This window comes from Cervus elaphus, chromosome 11 (assembly GCF_910594005.1).
Source record: "Cervus elaphus chromosome 11, mCerEla1.1, whole genome shotgun sequence".
NCBI lineage: Eukaryota > Metazoa > Chordata > Mammalia > Artiodactyla > Cervidae > Cervus > Cervus elaphus.
The window spans coordinates 96,754,756-96,774,129 of NC_057825.1; the positions used below are offsets into that span (position 1 = coordinate 96,754,756).

Here is a 19,374-nt window from a genome sequence, read left to right on the forward strand (position 1 = left end):
GATGACCCCCCAAGCCTCTCTAAGGTCGAGGCTGAGGATTCATCTGCCTATTAAGATCATGATGCTCCCTTCACATTTTCCTTTTTCCAAGGGTCTGATGATTCATTATTCAGGGCAACAGTGACATAAACAATGAAGGAATGGAAGGAGAAAGTTAGAAAGTCTGTCATTAAGCAAATGTGCAATGACATTGTTCAGTTAGCAAAGACTTTCCAAGAGAGAAATCACTGCTAAACCTGGATCAAAGGGTCATTCTAACATGACATGTGATTCTTGCAACCTTTGGGACTTATGTTCTCATCACTGACAGTTCCTTTTAGGAGCTCCTCTCTAAAGAGTTCAGATTGCACAGCATAATGCAGACTTTACGAGAGAATCTGATGGGTGTCGGTGTGTGGTCAGGATGTGGACAAAAGATGCCTATAAAAATCACCAAGAGGGGAAAGGAGATTTGTGAGTCATGCTCGGAACTGAGTCAGTGAAAGCCTCTGTTGGGAGCTGCAACAGATAAACGGAAATGAATCTACAAAACGCTGTGGCAGCCCGGCACCCCCGTCCACCAAACAGTTGGTCCTCACGCTCCTTCGCGCCTGGAAGCGCTCATCCTAACAGGCTCGAGTTTGCCAAGAGAGCACAAGAAAAAGATGTCCTGAAAGGAGAAGTCAAATTTGCTTTGAACACCCAGGCTGTGGAGTTTGTGGTTTGATATCAGGGCTTCAAATAAATAATGTTTAATAAAGGTATAGGATGCTTCTGTAACTATTGCTGTTGTTCAATTGCTCAATCGTGTCTGACTCTCTGCGACCCCATGGACTGCAGCCCGCCGGCGTCCCTGGCCTTCACTAGCTCCTGGAGCTTGCTCACACTCATGTCCATCGAGTCAGTGATGCCATCCAACCATCTCATTCTCTGTCATCCGCTTCTTCTCCTGCCCTCAAACTTTCCCAGCATCAGGGTCTTTTCCAATGAGTCAGCTCTGCATCAGGTGGCCAAAGTATTGGAGTCTCAGCATCAGTCCTTCCAATGAAGCAGGAAAAATTAGTCTGGAGCTAACGAGATCTATGTTTGTGTTACCTCTGGCCTCTTTCCTTCACTCCGCCCCATGGTCCAGATGGAAACTGGGAGTGATGACCTCATCTGTAAGTGGGGGATAAGCCCTCACTGTCCTCCTAAGAGCACATCAGGATGGCTCATCTGCACTTAGCAGAGGGTGGGCCAGGTGAGAAAGGTGAACTGCCCCCTTTCTAAGGCACAGTGAGCCATGGTGACCTTGGGGTGAGGCCAGCATCTTTAGAGCTACAGGTGACTTACCAACTGCCGCACACCCGGTTGGCACCAAGTAACCTTATTGTGCATCATCTTCCCTTTTCTTCCATCATTGCAATCACTTCTTTTCTTTATGGTTTAAACAGAGAGCACCGCCCTCCCAGCAAAGGCAAGGTGCTCCAGCCCACCACCTCTGCTCCGAGCCCAGGGGCCCCACAGAACACTCCCCTGATGCTCCCAACTCTACCGTGACTTTCTGTGTTCATTTCACAGGTAACCCGTGAAGTTAGATCATCCCACGCTCCTTCTGTCAGTTCCCGATGTACAACTCAGCTGAGCCCAGTTCCCCGGGGGAAGCAGGTGCTGCCTGGGGCAGGGTTTTCCCCTAGGATGAGAGAAGGAAGGTCCATCCACACCACCTGGACACCTTTCCCCACCTGATGTGAGAGTCTGGGTTGATCTGGAACTCACGGTTGGGAAACTGGTCATGGTGACTGATGTCCAGACCTGTCTGTACTGGAAAAAAAACAGGTGGATGCCTTTAGCTTGGTGGAGTGTCTGCTGGGGGTCATGCTGCTCTTGACACATTGTCCCCAGGGCCCTGGTCCCACTCAGCAGGGAGCAGCCTCTGATGAGGGAGGTAGTACCACCCTCTAGTGAACAGCTGGGCTCGTGAGATGAAGGATCCATCCCAGGAAGGCCCCGTGGCCACGGTCATGTTTTAGAATGCACCACAGGCTTTGGTTAGAGGCCAGTTTACACAGGAAGCGTGTTGTCCCCTCTTGTGCTGGATGCTGCCCTCCAAATGTCCCCACAGTAAAGCACAGCAATGGCCTGAGTCTCCCTGGGGCTCCCCAGAAACATCGTGTACCCTGTCTCTCCAACCCTGGCCACCGCTATGAAATGTACACCAGGGTGTGCGGGACAGGTGGGTCGCAGGTAGCCCCTAAATGTCCCAGCAGCTGCATTTCTCCTTAACACTTGCAGATCCTTTGCACAAAGTCTAAGGAAAGGCCTGCCCTCTGGACATGAAGGGAAGATGAGATCTAGAACAGATGCAAACAGTACATCAGGCAGGAAACCCCCAGCAAACCACCTCTCCTCCCTTACCCCAGAGAGGGGACTTGAAGAATCTCTGCTGAGATGACCCTGCCATGGGTAGAAGGACAGCCATGGGCTGAGACCCAGTCCTGTTCACCAAGCAAGCAGAGCATCAGACATGTCTGGTTTTCATATGTTTAATGGTCAACCCGGCAGGATTGGAAAGGTCCAGTTTTATACCTTTGGCTATTCACGGTATAAGTTAATGGTAAGTTAGAGGACCTCCGTCCTTACTCACATCCATCCCTGGACAGCAATCTCCGGACGTGACACCAAGCGATGCGCAATTCGCCCACCGGCCCAACACCCCTCCCGCCTGAGCTCTGAAGCCCAACGTGGAGGCTTCACGGTGCAGGGTGAAGGCAAGACATGACCCTTCCTCAGGACACTCAGCCAGGGCTCTGGGATGAGAAAGCACAGACCCAGAATGTCTTTTGGGAGGCATATTAAAACATACTTGCTCCTTGGAAGAAAAGCTATGACAAACCTAGACAGCATATTAAAAAGCAGAGACATTACTTTGCTGACAAAGGTCCATCTAGTCAAAGCTATGGTTTTTCCAGTAGTCATGTACAGATGTGAGAGCTGGACCATAAAGAAGGCTGAGCACATAAAGAATTCAAAGTGTGGTGCCAGAGAAGACTTCTGAGAGTCTCTTGGACAGCAAGGAGATCAAACCAGTCAATCCTAAAGTCAAACCAGTCAAACCAGTCAATCCTGAATATTCACTGGAAGGACTGATGCTGAAGCTGAAGTTCCAATACTTTGGCCACCTGATGCGAAGAGCTGACTCATTGGAGGAGACCCTGGTGCTGGGAAAGGCTGAAAGCAAAAGGAAAAGGGGGTGACAGAGGATGAGATGGTTGGATGGCATCGTCAACACAAGGGACATGAATCTGAGCAAACTCCAGGAGTGAAGGACAGGGAAGCCTGAAGTGCTACAGTTCATGGGGTTGCAAAGAGTTGCACATGACTGAATAAGTACTGGGTACGTGATACACGAGTTAGTGACATAAACCACAGGTAAAGCTAAGCTTCTGGTTTTCCCATGTCCACTTATTTGATCATGACTATTTCATTCTACGTTTTTTCCCTGGCTGACCCTAAGAGATACCATCCTGTGCCCATAAGCAGCAATACAGTGACATGCAGCTAAGAATAAAAGTGTGACAGGACATCACGAAAAAGTCTACAAGTAACAAATGCTGGAGAGGGTGCTGAGAAAAGGGAACCCTCCTACACTGGTGGTGGGAATGTAAATTCATGCAGCCACTATGGAAAACAGCATGGAGGTGCCTGAAAACACCAAAAATAGAGCTACCATATGATCCAGCAATCCCACTCCGAGGTATACATCCAGAGAAAACGATAATCCAAAAAGATACATGTCTCCTTATGTTCACTGCAGCATTATTTATAGTAGCCAAAGCATGGAAGCAACCTAAATGTCCATTAACAGATGAATGGATGAAGAAGACGTGATACAGACATATATATATGTATATAAACACACAATGGAATATGACTCAGTCATCAAGAAGAACGAAATAATGCCATCTGCAGCAACATGGATAGACCTACAGAGTAACATGCTAAGTCAGAAAGAGAAAGACAAATATCATATGATGTCACCTACATGCAGAAGCTAAAATATGGCACAGGTGAACTTATCTACAAAACAGAAACAGGGTCAGACATAGAGAAGAGACTTGTGGTTGCCAGAGGGGAGAGAGATGAGGGAGGGCTGGACCGGGAGGTTGGGATTAGCAGACACAAACTATGACATACAGAACAAGGTCCTTCTGTAGAGCACGGAGAACTCTATTCCATGTCCTGTGATAAACCATAATGGAAACTATGAACAAGAATGTCCGTATATGTATAACTGAATCACTTCACTGTACAGCAGACATTGAACACATCATAAATCAACTCTACTGCAATAAAATGAAATTTGAAAGTGAAAGTTTTAGTTGCTCAGTCATGTCAAACTCTTGGCGACCCCATGGACCGCAGCCTGCCAGGCTCCTCTGTCTGTGAGAGTCTCCAGAGCTGGGCGGCCCCGTGTTCGGGGGCTGGCCCTGGGTCACCTCAGGCCGCGGGTCCTAACTCTTTAGACTAGCGGAAAACGGGACAACCAGATTAAATCACGTTCCTCCAAAGATTGCCATCTGCACGACTCAGAAAGCTCCTTGCTCCGCCTGGCCCCTCCGGACCGTGCTAAACAGGCTTAGCCTGCTGTAGGCAAACAGGAAAAGTAGGTCAGCTCAGCAACACGGTTCTTCCCCGGTGACGAACCAGTGACGCGGAGGCAGGGCCGCGGCGAGAGAGGGCCAGTGCCTCCCAGCCCTCCTCCGCCCAGGTTATCCCCTCCCAGGCCCTTGGAGGCTCTGGGCTCCGCCTAGGGGGCTCAGACAGAGACCCGGGAATGAGGAAAACTCAAAGCAAGTGTAGAGAAAATGGTTCTTGGAAAAAAAAAAAAAAAAAACTGCAGGAAGAGAATGGTGTATACCCTGACTTCCCTGCCTTCAAAGACAAAACTGTGGTGGAATAAGCTGCTTCTCTCACAGCTCTGCAGCCCGGGTGGAGGCTTCAGGGGGTCAGGGAGAAGGCAAGACACGACCTCTCCTCAGGATGCTCAGCCGGGTCTCAGGGGTGAGAGAGAGCAGTCCCAGAACATCTTTTGGGAGGCATCGTGCTGGGTACCTGGTGCGTGAGTTAGTGATGGAAACTTCAGTGAAGCACAAACCACTCACTTCTAAAGGAGATCAGTCCTGAATCTCCACTGGAAGGACTGAAGCTGAAGCTCCAATCCTTTGGCTACCTGATGCGAAGAGCTGACTCATTGGAAAAGACCCTGATGCTGGAAAAGGTTGAAAGCAAAAGGAAAAGGGGGTGACAGAGGGTGAGATGGCTGGATGGCATCATCAACTCAATGGTCATGAGTCTGAGCAAAGTCTGGGAGATGGTGAAGGACAGGGAAGCCTGGTGTGCTGCAGTCCATGGGGTCACAAAGAGTCGGACACAACTGAGCGATTGAACAACAAAAGCTCTGCTTCTCGTTTTCCATGTCAGCTTAACCGATCATGACTGTCTCATCCTATGCTTTTCCCCTGAACGGCCCTAACAGACACCATCCTGCACTCTGACAAAGCCATTCACTGCAAGCCATCCAAGGAGCAGGCTCCCTCCACCCTCCACTACTGATAATCTCTGGGCACTCTCTAGGTAAGGATGGACTTGGGTCAGCATGCCAAGACCAGTGGGCCCTGAATCCTGCCGGAGGGCAGGCCCTGCAGCGTCCCTACGATGCCCGTGTTCAGTGAGGCTGCAGCTACACAGATGGAAAGGCCACCCCTTCGGCCCCTCGGGCTCAGAAGTTGTACGAAGCATCCGACAATGGGAGGGAGGCTCCCTTGTGGCCTGGGTGATCTAACCTACTTCCAGGTCCTGGTGTCTGAAGTCTCAGCACAAACCTGGAGGCTGATGCTGGGGTCCCTGGGCAGGGGGCCAGATCCTGCTCCCCAGGGCTCCCAGGAAGGACAGGGCCCCTAGCTCACCCCCAGAAAAAGCTCACTGGTGCCCCTGGAGCAGGAGCAGACCCAAGTCAGCCTAAGGCACCATGGAAGCTTCCCAGCAGAGCAGTGGCCTTGTGGCCCGTGGAGACCAGGTCTGTAAACGAAGATGTGTAAGATGTTGGGCATTGTTTCCCCCAGTGTTTCATTTCTGTAACAGGGGCATCAGAAGGTTTTGTCAAGAATATTTTGAGATATGTTCACATCTAAAAACCCACGACTTCGGGACTGTTCACCCAGACTCTCTCAGCCATGACCTTCTCTGAAAAGTTTTCTCGAGAACAGTAAGGCAGAGGTCAGAACATCACTGGGCCTCGACACAGTCCTCAAGTCTTTGTTCACATGCTTGTTTAGCACACATGCTGCGCCCTGGTGCCCCTTCCCCATCCCCAACCGACAGTGAAGATCCGATGCATTCAAAATATGACTCTGTGGTTTAACTCGCCAAGTGACCTCGGGCAAGTTACTGAGCCTCTCTCTGCTCTGTCTCTCACCTTCACAGGGCAGCTGAGATTTAAGGACATAATACCTGTCAAACACCTAGATGGGGAGCTGCGGAGTAAAAGGGCAAGGCAGGTTAGCTCAGATGGTTGGGATTATTAGAGCAATCCAGGAAGCCTTCAAAAGGTGCTGGCCCTCATCTCAGTAACAGATGCTAACCACGGACGTCAATTAGCTTCATTTTCAAATTCCAAACATATTTACCAGCTCCCAGGGAACCTGCAAGGCAAGCCCTTTCAAACATCCCTTGCAATCCAAAAGGTTCCCATACAGGCATATCAGCTTGCATAACAGTATTTTCCCCAAAGAGCAGGTGATACACAACATTTCTGTGAACTGAATCATGCTTTACATGTGTGAGCGGCTTTCGGCCCACCTGCTTGAGGAGCATGAGTCCCACCCTTTCTTCCGGACCCTTCTGCAAAGCAAAGCTCATCACCACCCCTTAGTCTCTTTAACAGACTATCACACACCTGGCTTCCATGAGGCCACAACTAACAACTTCTAAACTTTGAAATCCTGGGTAAAATGGAAGAAAGTTTGGATACTTTTAAAAAAATTTTTAATAATTTACTTTATATGTTTAGCCAAATTTAGCAAAGGGAAGAGTGGAATGCTCTTCAAATCAGTTGACCCTGTTAGTCCAAACTACTCTTCAATAAATGTATTAATCAATGCAGCTTTATCGCAAAGCATGTTCCAATGACTTGATTACTTAACTAAGCAATTCAGTATATTTACTGGTGTTATACTCTTTGTAGAGGCACTGTTTTTTTTTTAAATTTTTATTTTATATTGAAGTATGGTTGATTTGCAACATTGTATTAGTTTCAGGTGTATGGCCAAGTGATTCAGTTATATATATACATATATATGTATAAACTTTTTCAAATTCTTTTTCCATGCTGGTGCTATATTCTTATCTTTACCTGGGTCATGCAGTCTTCAGCCCTTAGAATATGCTAAATTCTTGAGTCCTTGAAAAAAAACTATCAGATTCTTCAGAACAGAACAAAATCATTATTCCAAGGCCACACTCAGATTTGGGAATGTTATAAACATAAACAGAAATACGTTTCATTTTCACAAGCTTGTTTGAGAGAAAAGGAAACCAACCAACAAATGAAACAAAAGTAGATGGTCTAGTTTACATGAAAATGTTAAAAAGCTATCTTATTGTTTTCAGAGGGAGAAGCAATGCATGTTTATAGTAATCTCTTCCTGCTTTCTTTCAGAATGAAAAAGTCAAGATCTTAGGCCATTTTTCATTAGGTAAAATCCAGTTCATTATTGAAAAGGAGGTGGCAGAGGATGAAATGGTTAGATTGCATCACTGACTCAATGGACATGAATTTGAGCAAACTCCGAGGAAGACCTGGGTTCATTTCTGGGTTGGGAAGATCCCCTGGAGAAAGGAATGACTACCCACTCCAGTATTCTTGCTGGAAGAATTCCATGACAGAGGAGCCTGGCAGGCTACAGTCCACGGGATTGCAGAGTTGGACTAGACTGAGTGACTAACACTTTTTCTTTCCAGGAGATAGAGGAGGACAGAGGAGCCTGGTGTACTGTGGTCCGTGGGGTCCCAAAGAGTCGGGCACAACTGAGTGACTGAACAACAAATATAAGTATTAAAATATACAACAATTAAAAAAAATCTTTATGAACTGTTTCTTCTAGAAATATTATCTCTTTTTTACCCATACTCACTGAAAAACTCAAATTCAAAATTTTTTCTTCCTTCATGTGATATCAACTGTTTACTCTGCCATGTTCCAGAGTAGAAGTCAAGTTCACGTCTATGTCAGAATGACAGGCCAGCTCACACTGAGTAGTCTGTTCCTAGCCCTGCACATGCTAACGTTTTGAGGTCATGAAAAATTAAATTAACAACAACAAAGCCTTTCTCAGCCATGACTTTAACAATGTGTGGTTTTGTGTATGTGTGTGCGTGCACCCACGTGCTCACAAGCGTTGCATGGCAACACGATAAGGCGGCACCACTGTAGGATTTATAGCGCTGTGAGGCCAAGAATCCCAGGGGCAGGAAGAACACGTCCATATCAGAGGTAGGATTCTGATGAGCTGTACAGAGCACCTGCTTTCCTCTTTCTGTCGTCTCTTTATCTTGGCTGCAGAAAAACAGATGCAACCAAGGCAATGAAGGAATGTTCTGTCTTCCTGAGGTACTGTTTGCTTTCCGATAAGCTCCTAAGTGCCCTCATACGTCCACAGGGAGAAGGCGAGAGCGTGACAAGGATTTAGAGGAAGGAACTGAATCCCGGAAGAAGAGACACATGGAAACTTTAAAATACTGAAAAATATTGTGTATGTGTGCACGCGTGCTCAGTTGGGTCCGACTCTTTGCAACCCCGTGTGAAATGGAGCAAGACCCTAGGGAATCCACCTAGGGTGGAATCCACCATGCCCCCACCCCCATGTTCTCAGCCTGCCTTTCGTCCATGGAAAACTTCAGTCGAATTATAGGTTTAATCAGAGAAATGTGAACATACAAAGAAAAACAGTAAAAGGAGACCAAATAATCACAATGCAGTCATTAAGCATAGTCAAGGAGTTCCTTGACTTCTCAAGGGCTTCAGTTCCTTCTCAAGGCTATAGATAATATTCTCAGCCACGTCCTGTGAGCTGTCTTACAGAGACTAAAACCCCAGGTGGAGAAGTTACTACATGCTGACCAGACTGTACCCATGACACAAGCTGCCACAATTCAGAGAAATGACCTCAAAGAAATGGGAACAAATGGGCCCTGGAACTGAAGATTAACTGTACTTAAAACAGCCAAGATGGCACTGGTCAAACCACCGATGACCAATTTGGAGATGACTCTCAGAGCTGACTGCGCTGTTTCCGCATGTAGTTCCCCCGGCCCCACCTCTGTCTATAAAACCTCTTGCCCAAACTGGTTGCCAGCGGTGGGGGAAAGTTGGCCTTTGGACAGACGTCTGCCACCCCTCCCCTCCAGTTGTCAGCATCTGAAAATAAAGCAAATTTCCTTTCCATCAATCTGGCCTGTTAATTGGCTTTTGGGCAGCGAGCAGCTGACCCCCACACACCTTTTGGTAACACATGGACTGTAGCCTGCCGGGCTCCTCTGTCCATGGCATTCTCCAGGCAAGAATATTGGAGCAGGTTTCCATTTCCTACTCCAGGGGATCTTCCCGACTCAGGGATCGAACTCATGTCTCTTGAGTCTCCTGCATTGGAAGGTGTATTCTTTACCATTGAGCCACCAAGGAAGCCTGAAAAATATCATGGTCTTACTGAAAAGCTTCCTTGGTGGCTCAGATGGTAAAGTGTCTGCTTGCAATGCAGGAGACCTGGGTTCAACCACTGGGTCAGGAACATCCCCTGGAGAAGGAAATGGCAACCCACTCCAGTACTCTTGCCTAGAAAATCCCACGGACGGAGGACCCTGATGGGCTACAGTCTTGGGGGTCACAAAGAGTCAGACACGACTGAGCGACTTCTCTCTACTCAAAAGCAAGCATGTAGCCAGAGTTGGTTTGGAATTCAGAACCAGGGTCAAGATCTCTCAAGGGCCTGCCTGTTTTACGGGGACCTGGGTTGGGGGAGGATGAGCAGAGAGGAGTCTGGAGTTGGGGGGGTGTTCCCATGGAACCAGCGGCTGACCCTCCGCCTCCCACAAACCACAAAATGATGAGGGCTGCGTGCCACCCTCCAGGGCCACACAGGAAGACTGATCTGTGGGGGGGGGGGGTGCCTCAATCAGTGGGGACGTGGAACCAAGAGGGTTCTGTGGACTCTGGGGTCGGCTCCATCACTGACAGGCTGGATGACCTCAGGCAATCTCCTGCTTTTCTTTCCAACTGTGGTTTCTTCCTTTGGCGGAATAAGAAATAACTTTGTAATAAAATACTGTATACAATGTGGTCTTCTCCATGGAAACAAGCTAAATATCCACGGAGAGATGAATAAAGGAGATATGGTATATTCAGATGATTTGGGTTTTCTTGAATGAACTTTTTGGCTGGCCCTCCACCCCCTACACACACACACAAAGTGGAATATTATTCAGCCATAAAGAGAGTGAAATAATGCTATATGCAGCAACATAAATGGCCCCAGAGATCACACTAAGCAAGCCAAAGACAAATAAGATAGTCACTTCTATGTGTAATCTGAAATATGACACAAACAAACTTATCTATGAAACAGAAACAGAGTCACAGACACAGAAGAGACCTGTGGTTGCCAAGCGGGCAGTGGGGGTAGGGGAGGGACAGATGGGGGGCTCAAGATGAGCAGATGCAAACTATTATATATCAAATGGATAAACAAGGTTGTACTGTACAGCACAGGGAACTCTATTCAATACTCTGTGATAAACCATAAAGGAAAAGAATATAAAAAAGTGTGTGTGTGTGTGTGTGTGTATAAACAAAACTGTGGACTACAAGGAGATCAAACCAGTCAATCCTAAGGGAAATCAACCCTGAATATTCATTGGAAGGACTGATGCTGAAGCTGAAGCTCCAATACTTTGGCCACCTGATGCCAACTCACTGGAAAAGACCCTGATGCTGGGAAAGAATGAAGGCAGGAGAAGAAAGGGGTGACAGAGGATGAAATGGTTGGATGACATCACTGACTCAATGGACGGGAGTTTGAGCAAACTCTGGGATATGGTGAAGGACAGGGAAGCCTGGCGTGCTACAGCCCATGGGGTCACAAAGAGTCAGACATGACTTAGGGACCAAACAACAACAAACTGAAGTGATCAGCATTTAAAGTCAACTACACTTCAACTTTGAAAAATGTGGTCTTCACAAGGTGATCCTGTAGAGCACATGGAACTCTAGTCAATGTTACGTGGCAGCCAGGATGGGAGGGGAGTTTGCGGGAGAATGGATACATGTGTATGTATGGCTGGGTCCCTTCACCGTTTACCTGAAACTATCACACTATTGTTAATCAGTTAGACCCCGATAGAAAAATAAAAAGTTTAAAGTAGGAAAAAAATGTGGTCTTCTGATTACTTGAGGAGAGTAATTTTGCCCAAGTGTTCTTCTGCGTGTGAATTATCTGCCCAGGTGCCCAGACAGGTGACAAGGAGATAGGATGGGGAGGCCTGGCTATGACAGCGTTCTCTGTCCACGATGGCCATCAGGGCAATTCATGCTAGTCTGCTCTGCTCTTAACTGTGCACGGAAATCCTTGAGACTCTGGAACAGGGGGTGCCTGAAGTTCAGGTCTGCAGCTCTCTGCCGCTGAGTCAGACGTAGGTCAGAGACCTGCCGTCTGGTCTGTCAGCGGCGAGGACTAGGCCGTGAGCCCAGTCTGACCCTGGGATCCCATCTGCGCCACCTGTGACCGAGTGTGCCGGTGGTCTGGCATCAACCCTGACACTGAGGACTATATCTGGACCCAGGGGGTCTTGGTCTGGACTAGGATTGAACAAAATTAACCCATCTGTCTGAAATGTATTAATAATATTAAAGAGGTAAAATAGCAAGGGGCTTCCCTGGGGGCTCAGCGGAAAGTAATCTGTCTGCCAAGCAGGAGGAGTGGGTTTGATCCCTGAGTTCCGAAGATCCCCTGGAGGAGGAAATGGCAACCCTCTCCTAACCCTAGAATACTCCAATATTCTTACCTGGGAAATCCCACGGACAGAGGAGCCTGGTGGGCTACAGTTCATGGGGTCACAAAGGATTCTTCAGGCAAGAATTCTGAAGTGGATTGCCTTGCCCTCCACCAGGGGGTTGAACCCACGTCTCATATGTCCTGCATTGGCAGGCAGGTTCTTTACCACGAACGCCACCTTCACAAGATAAAATGAGAAAAAGCAGGGACTTCCCTGGTGGTTCAGTGGTTAAGACTCTGAGCTTCCACTGCAGGGGGCACATTTTCAATCTCTGGTCAGGGAACCAAGATCTCACATGACCCACAGCTTGGCTCAAAAAATAAATTAATTAAAATAAATAAAAAACAAGAAAAAGCAGTCCAAAATGCTTTATAAATCAAGGTCTATGGCAGTGCTTCTCAGGTGCCCATGGACACCCATATCACCTGAAATCTTGTTAAACTGCAATTCTGAGCAGGTAGGTCTGGGTAGGGCTGAGGTTCTATATTCCTAAGCAGCGCCCCATGGTATGAAGCTGTAGGTGTATCAAGACTGCTGGGCATGAGTGGTAGGAGGGATGCTAAGTGTCACCCACTTCCACCAAAAGCAGGTGGACACTGGGGCTCCTTGGTCTGGAACCCCAGGCTGTGCCTCAGACCAATGATATTAACATTAACTGCCCTCTGGGGGTGGGCCCTGCCTGACTCTACCACCCCCTCCCCTCAAGGGGTGATCCCGATGCGCCCAGAACCACTGCTAGGGGAGAACCCCTGCTCTGCAAACTGAATGCCACCCACAGCATCCCAGCCAGTGCCGTCCGTCTCCATGGAAACAGGACGCACTACGCTCTCTGGCAGCCTCTGCTAGATCCTGTTAGTTGAACTTACTAGAAAATTCTTCCTGTTAAGCCAAAATACCCGTCCCCCCAAGCCCCGGGCCTTCTACTCATTAATTCTATGTGTTCAAGAGCTACACAGAATGGCAGCACTCAGATCAGACTATTATGTTTTAAATTGAGCTGAAATTCACTTAACTTTCTTTAAACATGATCCACAACATTGAGAACATTTCAATATCATCAAAGAAGCAAATTATTCCTCTCTACCCATATGTGCCCCAGAGATATTGTCTATTGACTTCCACAAAAAGATTTAGAGGGCATTTTTCCTCTAAATAATTCACAATCCCTTCCTTAAAAAAAAAAAAAGTCAGTGGCGAGCATTTAAAACCCAGGTTACAGCATTTGAACTCAGAAAAATTTCAAACAAGTAAACACTTACAGATGGGTATCAACGAGGATCAGCAAAAACCAACACCAACAACATTAGCAGAGATTTCTCGCAAACAAAGCAAGGCAGTTACCTTGACACTGTTGGTGGATCACTGAAGGAGCCTAACGCACATTTCAGATGATGTTTAAAGCCATGTGATCGTTAAAGAAGAAAAGCAGCAGCCAAATCTGTTCCTTTCTTCTTTTTACAGTTTTACAGGTAGCTTTTTTTTTTTTTTTTTTTCAGTAGCTGGTGGCTGTGGATCTATCTCTTGTTTTTACCCAGAGTTGGAAAGATGAGCTACTAGTTTTCTGGGTTCTCAGCTGTTTTCAAATCATGCCCATTTTGTCATAGGTGACCCCACCTCCTCTCAGCCTGCAGAACACTTGAGCAGGCATAAATATTAGGAAAACTGCCTCTCTTGCTCCCATCTCCTAGCTGAGCTCCGGGGACAGTCCTCTAGTTCTCTCTTCCTCCTGCTCAGCCTTCCTTGGCATCTGGAGTCCAGTGGCCACTGACCCCTGCACAGCCATTTGCACTCAACTGCTTCCTGAGGACGGTCCTCTGGGGCTGCCCATCTCAGCTGCTGCCAGAGAACCTTCCATGGACGCCAGGTAACTCTGAAGAGTCATCACATTTTGCAATCTGTGTAGGAGTCCAGAGGGCCCTTAACACACAGTGTTTCTGGGCTTAGCTGTACCACCGGTTAACTGACAAATTCTGAAGTCCCCTGGCTGTAAGAGTTTTCACATTTCTCTGGCTTTCAGCCACATTTAATAAATCCGTTTTCCTTGGTCTCTGGTATTGTCCTAAGGTTCTTCCATGGTGGTTCATGGAGCAAAATCAGGAGGGTCCACCTACTGAAGATAAAGTTGAATTTAAGTAAATTGAAGGCACTTCCTAAGACATGTTAGGAAGATGCTGAGCCAAGGCTCATGACATAGTCACCACTGAAGGCTGGAGCTATGGTCACAGGGTGTAGAAGCGTCAGGAGACATGGCTCTGTGCAAAATAGTGAGATGGTGGCTGCAGCTGTTCTCGAATGAGAAGCTGGGAAGGCTCGGGGCTGCAGGGCCTCCCCAGGGCCAGGGAGGCTGATGGGTTTTTGTGGGCCAGCCCTTGTGAAGCTCAGCTGTGTAGGAGAACAACCCTCAGAGCCAAACTGGCACAGAAAGTTCTCTCGTTTTATCCCTTTTGTATGGAGCAATTCCCACAGTGATCGCACACCTTCCTGTGGGCCTCCGAGGAATGAAGTGAACATACCTGTGACCTCTGCCTGGCGGCCCAGGGTCATCAAGATGATCATGACAAGGGATATTCTGGGAGCAGCTCCTGGCTGGTGACTGAGTACAAAGTCAAGTGTCCCTGGAACTCCAAGCCTCTTTATTCTGCCATCAGCTTCTCTGGTCCCTGGGCCCCCTGCCCACCTTCACAGCACTTGTTCCCTGAGCAGGTGACTGCCTCCTCCGATGCCGAGATCTCTGCCTGCCCGAGGAGCTCAGCAGGTGGCCCTGGGATCTGTTTGGCCGTGTGTTCCAGATGGTAAAGAATCTGCCTGCAATGTAGGAGACTCGGGTTTGAGCCCTGGGTCTGGACGATCTCCTGGAGAAGGAAATGGCAACCCACTCCACTATTCTTGCCTGGAGAATCCCATGGACAGAGGAGACTGGCAGGATAGAGCCCATGGTGTCACCAAGAGTTGGACATGACTGATGCGACTAACACACTTCCAGGCAGGTGAGGCGGCCAAGGAGACGGATGTCAGGGCTGAGACCTGAGCTGCGCCAGAAGCACACGGGCCGCCCCCGCCCCCGTAACCACCCTCCACTCCCAACCACTCCACCCCACCCACCGCCCATCGGCTTCCCATTGAAGCTCTTTATTCATTACCACTGATGGAGAAGAACTGATGAAAGCTGTGATTCCCAGATCTCCCTTGGCAGTGGAACTAGCTGGAGAGCCACTAAAATACAGAGTCCCGGGTCCCTGAGAGATTCTGAGCCTTGTCAGGGAGCCAGGTTCAGAAGGAAGAGGCCAGGCCAATACCTGATTCCACATGCCCGAGGACTCAGCAGAAGGGAGGGAAGCAGAGACCCCCACTGACCAAACATCCAGAGCAGCGGAGGCACCCCTAGTGGCCAGCCTGGACCACACACTTCTCCAGGCAGCACATTCTGGTCTGGCAAAAATGGTACCAACCATGTGCGTGCATGCTCAGTCCTGTCAGTCATGTCTGACTCTTTGCAAGCCCATGACTGTAGCCCTCCAGGCTCCTCTGTCCATGGGATTCTCCAGGCAAGAATACTGGAGTGGGTTGCCATTCCCTCCTCCAGGGGATCTTTTGGTTCAAAAACTTCCATTGTCCCAAATGCCCTGGTGAAATGCTAAAAAGTGCACCTGTGGGTCCGGTATGGCACTCCAAGGACCAGATACCCAGATGATGTCAGTGGACCCGCGAAACCCAGCTGACCCCAAAAGAGGCCTCTCCCCCTGGGGTCAGCATCCCTCAGCCAGGCCCACTCTGATTCCATCACACACAACAATTAGTGTAGCAAATGCAGAGAAAGGCAAATAATTCGATTCATCAGAGTGTCACTGGAAAACAGGATTTATAGCATCATCGATGCTAAAAATAGCTCGAGTGCCCTCACTCCTGAACCTTCTGCACTTCACATGGTTTTAACCCGTCTCCATTTCCTTCTGTGGTAACATCATGTGGTGTGAAATGTGTTTTCTGCGGTATTTGATTCCATGTGGGTGTTTTTTCCTGCATCCGTCTTCCTTTGTGTTACTTCAAGGGAAAAACAGCCCTGGGAGAGCTTTTGTGCCGTCTGCTATTGTTCTGTATTTAAGTAAAAAAAAAAGTACATGCTGCTTCACTGGGGCCGTAAGACCAGGCCAACTGGCAAATTCCCTAAGCTTTAAATCTTTGTTAAAAATGCCAAAGTAAGTGATCCCCGGTCTACAAAGCCAGCAGAACACAGCCCTGCCCACACTTCCAAGTCTCAACAAGTGTAGACACTTCCAGGGGTCACACAGGCCTGAGTCTGTCCAGCCTCGAGAAAGGGGCTAGCCCTGGTCACCATTCTGAGAACCCGCGTAATGAGGTTTGGTAACCACACTTGCATGATCCCCACAATGTCAAGGGTGTGTGACCTCAAGCTTTCTTTCCAAATGTGGTAAAATGTACATAACATGGGACTTCCCTGGTGGCTCAGCAGGTGAAGAATCCGCCTGCAGTGTAGGAGGCACAGGAGATGTGGGTTCCATCCCTGGGTCGAGAAGACCCCCTGGAGGAGGGCATGGCAGCCCACTCCAGCATTCTTGCCTGCAGAATCCCCATGGACAAAGGAGCCTGGTAGGCTACAGTCCACAGGGTCGCAAAGAATCAGGTCAGATACCACTGAAGTGACTGAGGACGCACACACACATACATAACATAAAATTTACCATCTTAACCTTCGAGTGCGTACTTCAGTGGCATTAAACACATTCACGCAGTTGCATCACTATTACCAACCATCACTATCATCAACCATCTCCAGGATGTTTTCAGCACCCAGAGCTGAAACTCTGTGGCCATTAAACAGTAACTCTCCACCCCTCCCCCCACCAGCCACGGGCAGCCACCACTGTATCTTCCGTCTTGGTGAATCTGACAGACAGGAACCTCACAGAGGTGGGATTGTGCAATACTGTCCTGCTGCGTCTGGCTTCTCTCACTCAGCCCAATGCCTTCATGGTTCATCTGTGCTGCAGCATGTGTCAGAATTTCCCTCCTTTTCGTGGCTGCATAATATTCCCATGCAGGCAGACATAAAGAAGGAACTTTTGGATCCAGAGGGAGAAGGAGAGGGTGGGATGACTTGAGAGAAGAGCATTGAAACATATACATTATCACATATGAAAAAGAGAGCCAGTGAGGGTTTGATGTATGACAGAGGGCACCAAAGCCACTGCTCTGTGACAATGTGGAGGAAGACGGTGGGGACGGGGGTGTTCAGGTGGAGAGGACACATGTATTTCTATGGCCGATTCATGTTGATGGATTGCAAAAACCATCACAATATTGCAATTATCCTCCAATTGAAATAAATAAAATTTAAAAATATTCCATGTACCTGGCACATATGCTTAAGTTTCTGATTCTACAAATGATGAAAATAATTCTTTTCAACCTGCCAACATGTCTAGGATTCCATACTCATTTTCAATAGCTACAATTTTAATAGACAAATTATCCAGCAGAAGGCTCCCCACACAGTCACAAGGGCCCATCCACTCTGTACCACCACGCCCCCTCCCTGGGGCCACGGCCTGGAACCTGGTATTAGAGCAACTAAAATTCTAGGTTAGGAGCCAGCCTGTGGTTCTGGGCATTCTGTGCCTTGACCACACCACAGGACTGTGAGAAAACTTGCAGAAAACTGATGTCTTACTTTATTTTTATCTTTGAAGACTGTGATTGCTGCATAAGAATTCCCAGTTTCCCCGGTGAAGCAGAGACCATGTCTCCAGCCTGGGTGAGGCAAGGTGGAAGACGATGGGGCCTGTCCACATCACCCTTGGGCCAGCAGCTGGACGGTGGACGTGGCATCTGTGACTGACCAGATGGCGACCCTCGGCCTTCACAGAATGCTGATTACCTGTATACAGTTCTACGCCCAGACATCTTGGACCACCCTCTGCTAAAGTCAACTAAAATGAAGGATAAAAGAAGGATTAAAGAAAATACCAGAATTATCACTGAACCGATTAGACAACAGGAGTCTGTGCAGACCAAACACACAGTGGAGGCAGGGGTCCTGGGAGTAAATGAGGCTGAAGCTAGGTTGTCCCAGGAGGCGAACCCCGGCGATCTGGAGCGTTGATATGATGCTGTGCAGGTCGAGACAGAAGGAAAGCGGCACACCCTGTCCATGTTGAGACCCACTAGGAGACCCTTCCGTGACGCTTGATCTCAAAGGAGGGCTCTAATCAGCGTGGATGGGAACAAGAGGGATTACACAGTATGGACAAGAAGGCTTCCTTTTTCAGAGCCAAGGAGAAAAACAATCTCCCCCGAACAGTCATAACCAGGAGACGGCGTTCAAACAGATTTCAGGCCCTGTGTGGTTTGAAAACCCCCAAGAGAGAATTTCAAGTAGTTTGGGGTTGACAGGACTCACGTGCTGAACACAACAAACACGGATCCTCTTCAGAGGAAAGTAACTTTAACTCAAGCTTCAAAAACATTTCACAGATCAAGCTCTGAGGAGTATAAACCCAGTCGAAACTCACAAAATGTGCAAGGAAAAAGGCCACTTGTAGAAACAGTAACCAGCAAAGTCAGATGTTTCATATCAAAATGATTTCAGATATAGGAGCATTTCAGTGCTCCCAACAGAAGATTTTGGGCCTCCCTGGTAGCTCAGACGATAAAGAATCTGCCTGCAATGCAGGAGACCCAGGTTCGATCCCTGGGTCGGGAAGATCCCCCGGAGAAGGGAATGGCTGTACACGCCAGTCAGTGTTCTTGCCTGGAGAGAGGAGCCTTGCGGGCTACAGTCCATGGGGTGGCAAAGACTTGGAAATGACTGAATGACTAACACTTTCACTTTCAACAGAAGATTTGGAGCAACCATTTCAGATATAACTCATTGTAGGGTGACTAGATACCACACTAGTTAAAAAATGACTAAATCTGTAAACCTGATGTTACCAAGAGAACAAGCACTGTTCTCGTCACTCATACTCAGCTCCCTCAAAGCAAACAAGAAACAGCACCAAAGCTACAACAACCAAAATGATGATGGAGAACCTACAGGAAAGATGTATTTCATCCAGAATTCTGGATGGATGATGACTTATTACTCTCTAGAACTTAGATAGCTTGGGAGCAAGAATCTGTGTCTTGTTTACCAATGTATAAATGTCTGGCACATCATGGCACTCTGTTAATATGTTTGAATGATGGGATGTTTGTGCTTAGTTGCTCGGTTGGGTCTGGCTCTTTTGCGACCCCATGGACTGTAGCCCACCAGCCTCCTCTGTCCATGGGATTTCCCAGGCAAGAATA

General features: G+C 48.0%; 2 protein-coding genes across 3 annotated transcripts in view; both read right to left on the minus strand.

The window, feature by feature from the left end:
- NPAS2 (neuronal PAS domain protein 2) overlaps positions 1-19,374 on the minus strand; it is a 192,723-nt gene that overhangs the window by 128,962 nt on the left and 44,387 nt on the right. The gene's annotated exons all lie outside the window — the stretch shown is intronic.
- LOC122703955 overlaps positions 13,461-19,374 on the minus strand; it is a 51,406-nt gene continuing 45,492 nt past the window's right edge. Inside the window, exons 2-3 of the mRNA XM_043918576.1 lie at positions 14,580-14,871; positions 13,461-14,176 (exon numbers count right to left, since the gene is read on the minus strand). Coding sequence (XP_043774511.1) covers positions 14,711-14,871 — 161 coding nt within the window. The 3' untranslated portion in view covers positions 13,461-14,176; positions 14,580-14,710. The remainder of the gene's footprint in view (positions 14,177-14,579; positions 14,872-19,374) is intronic.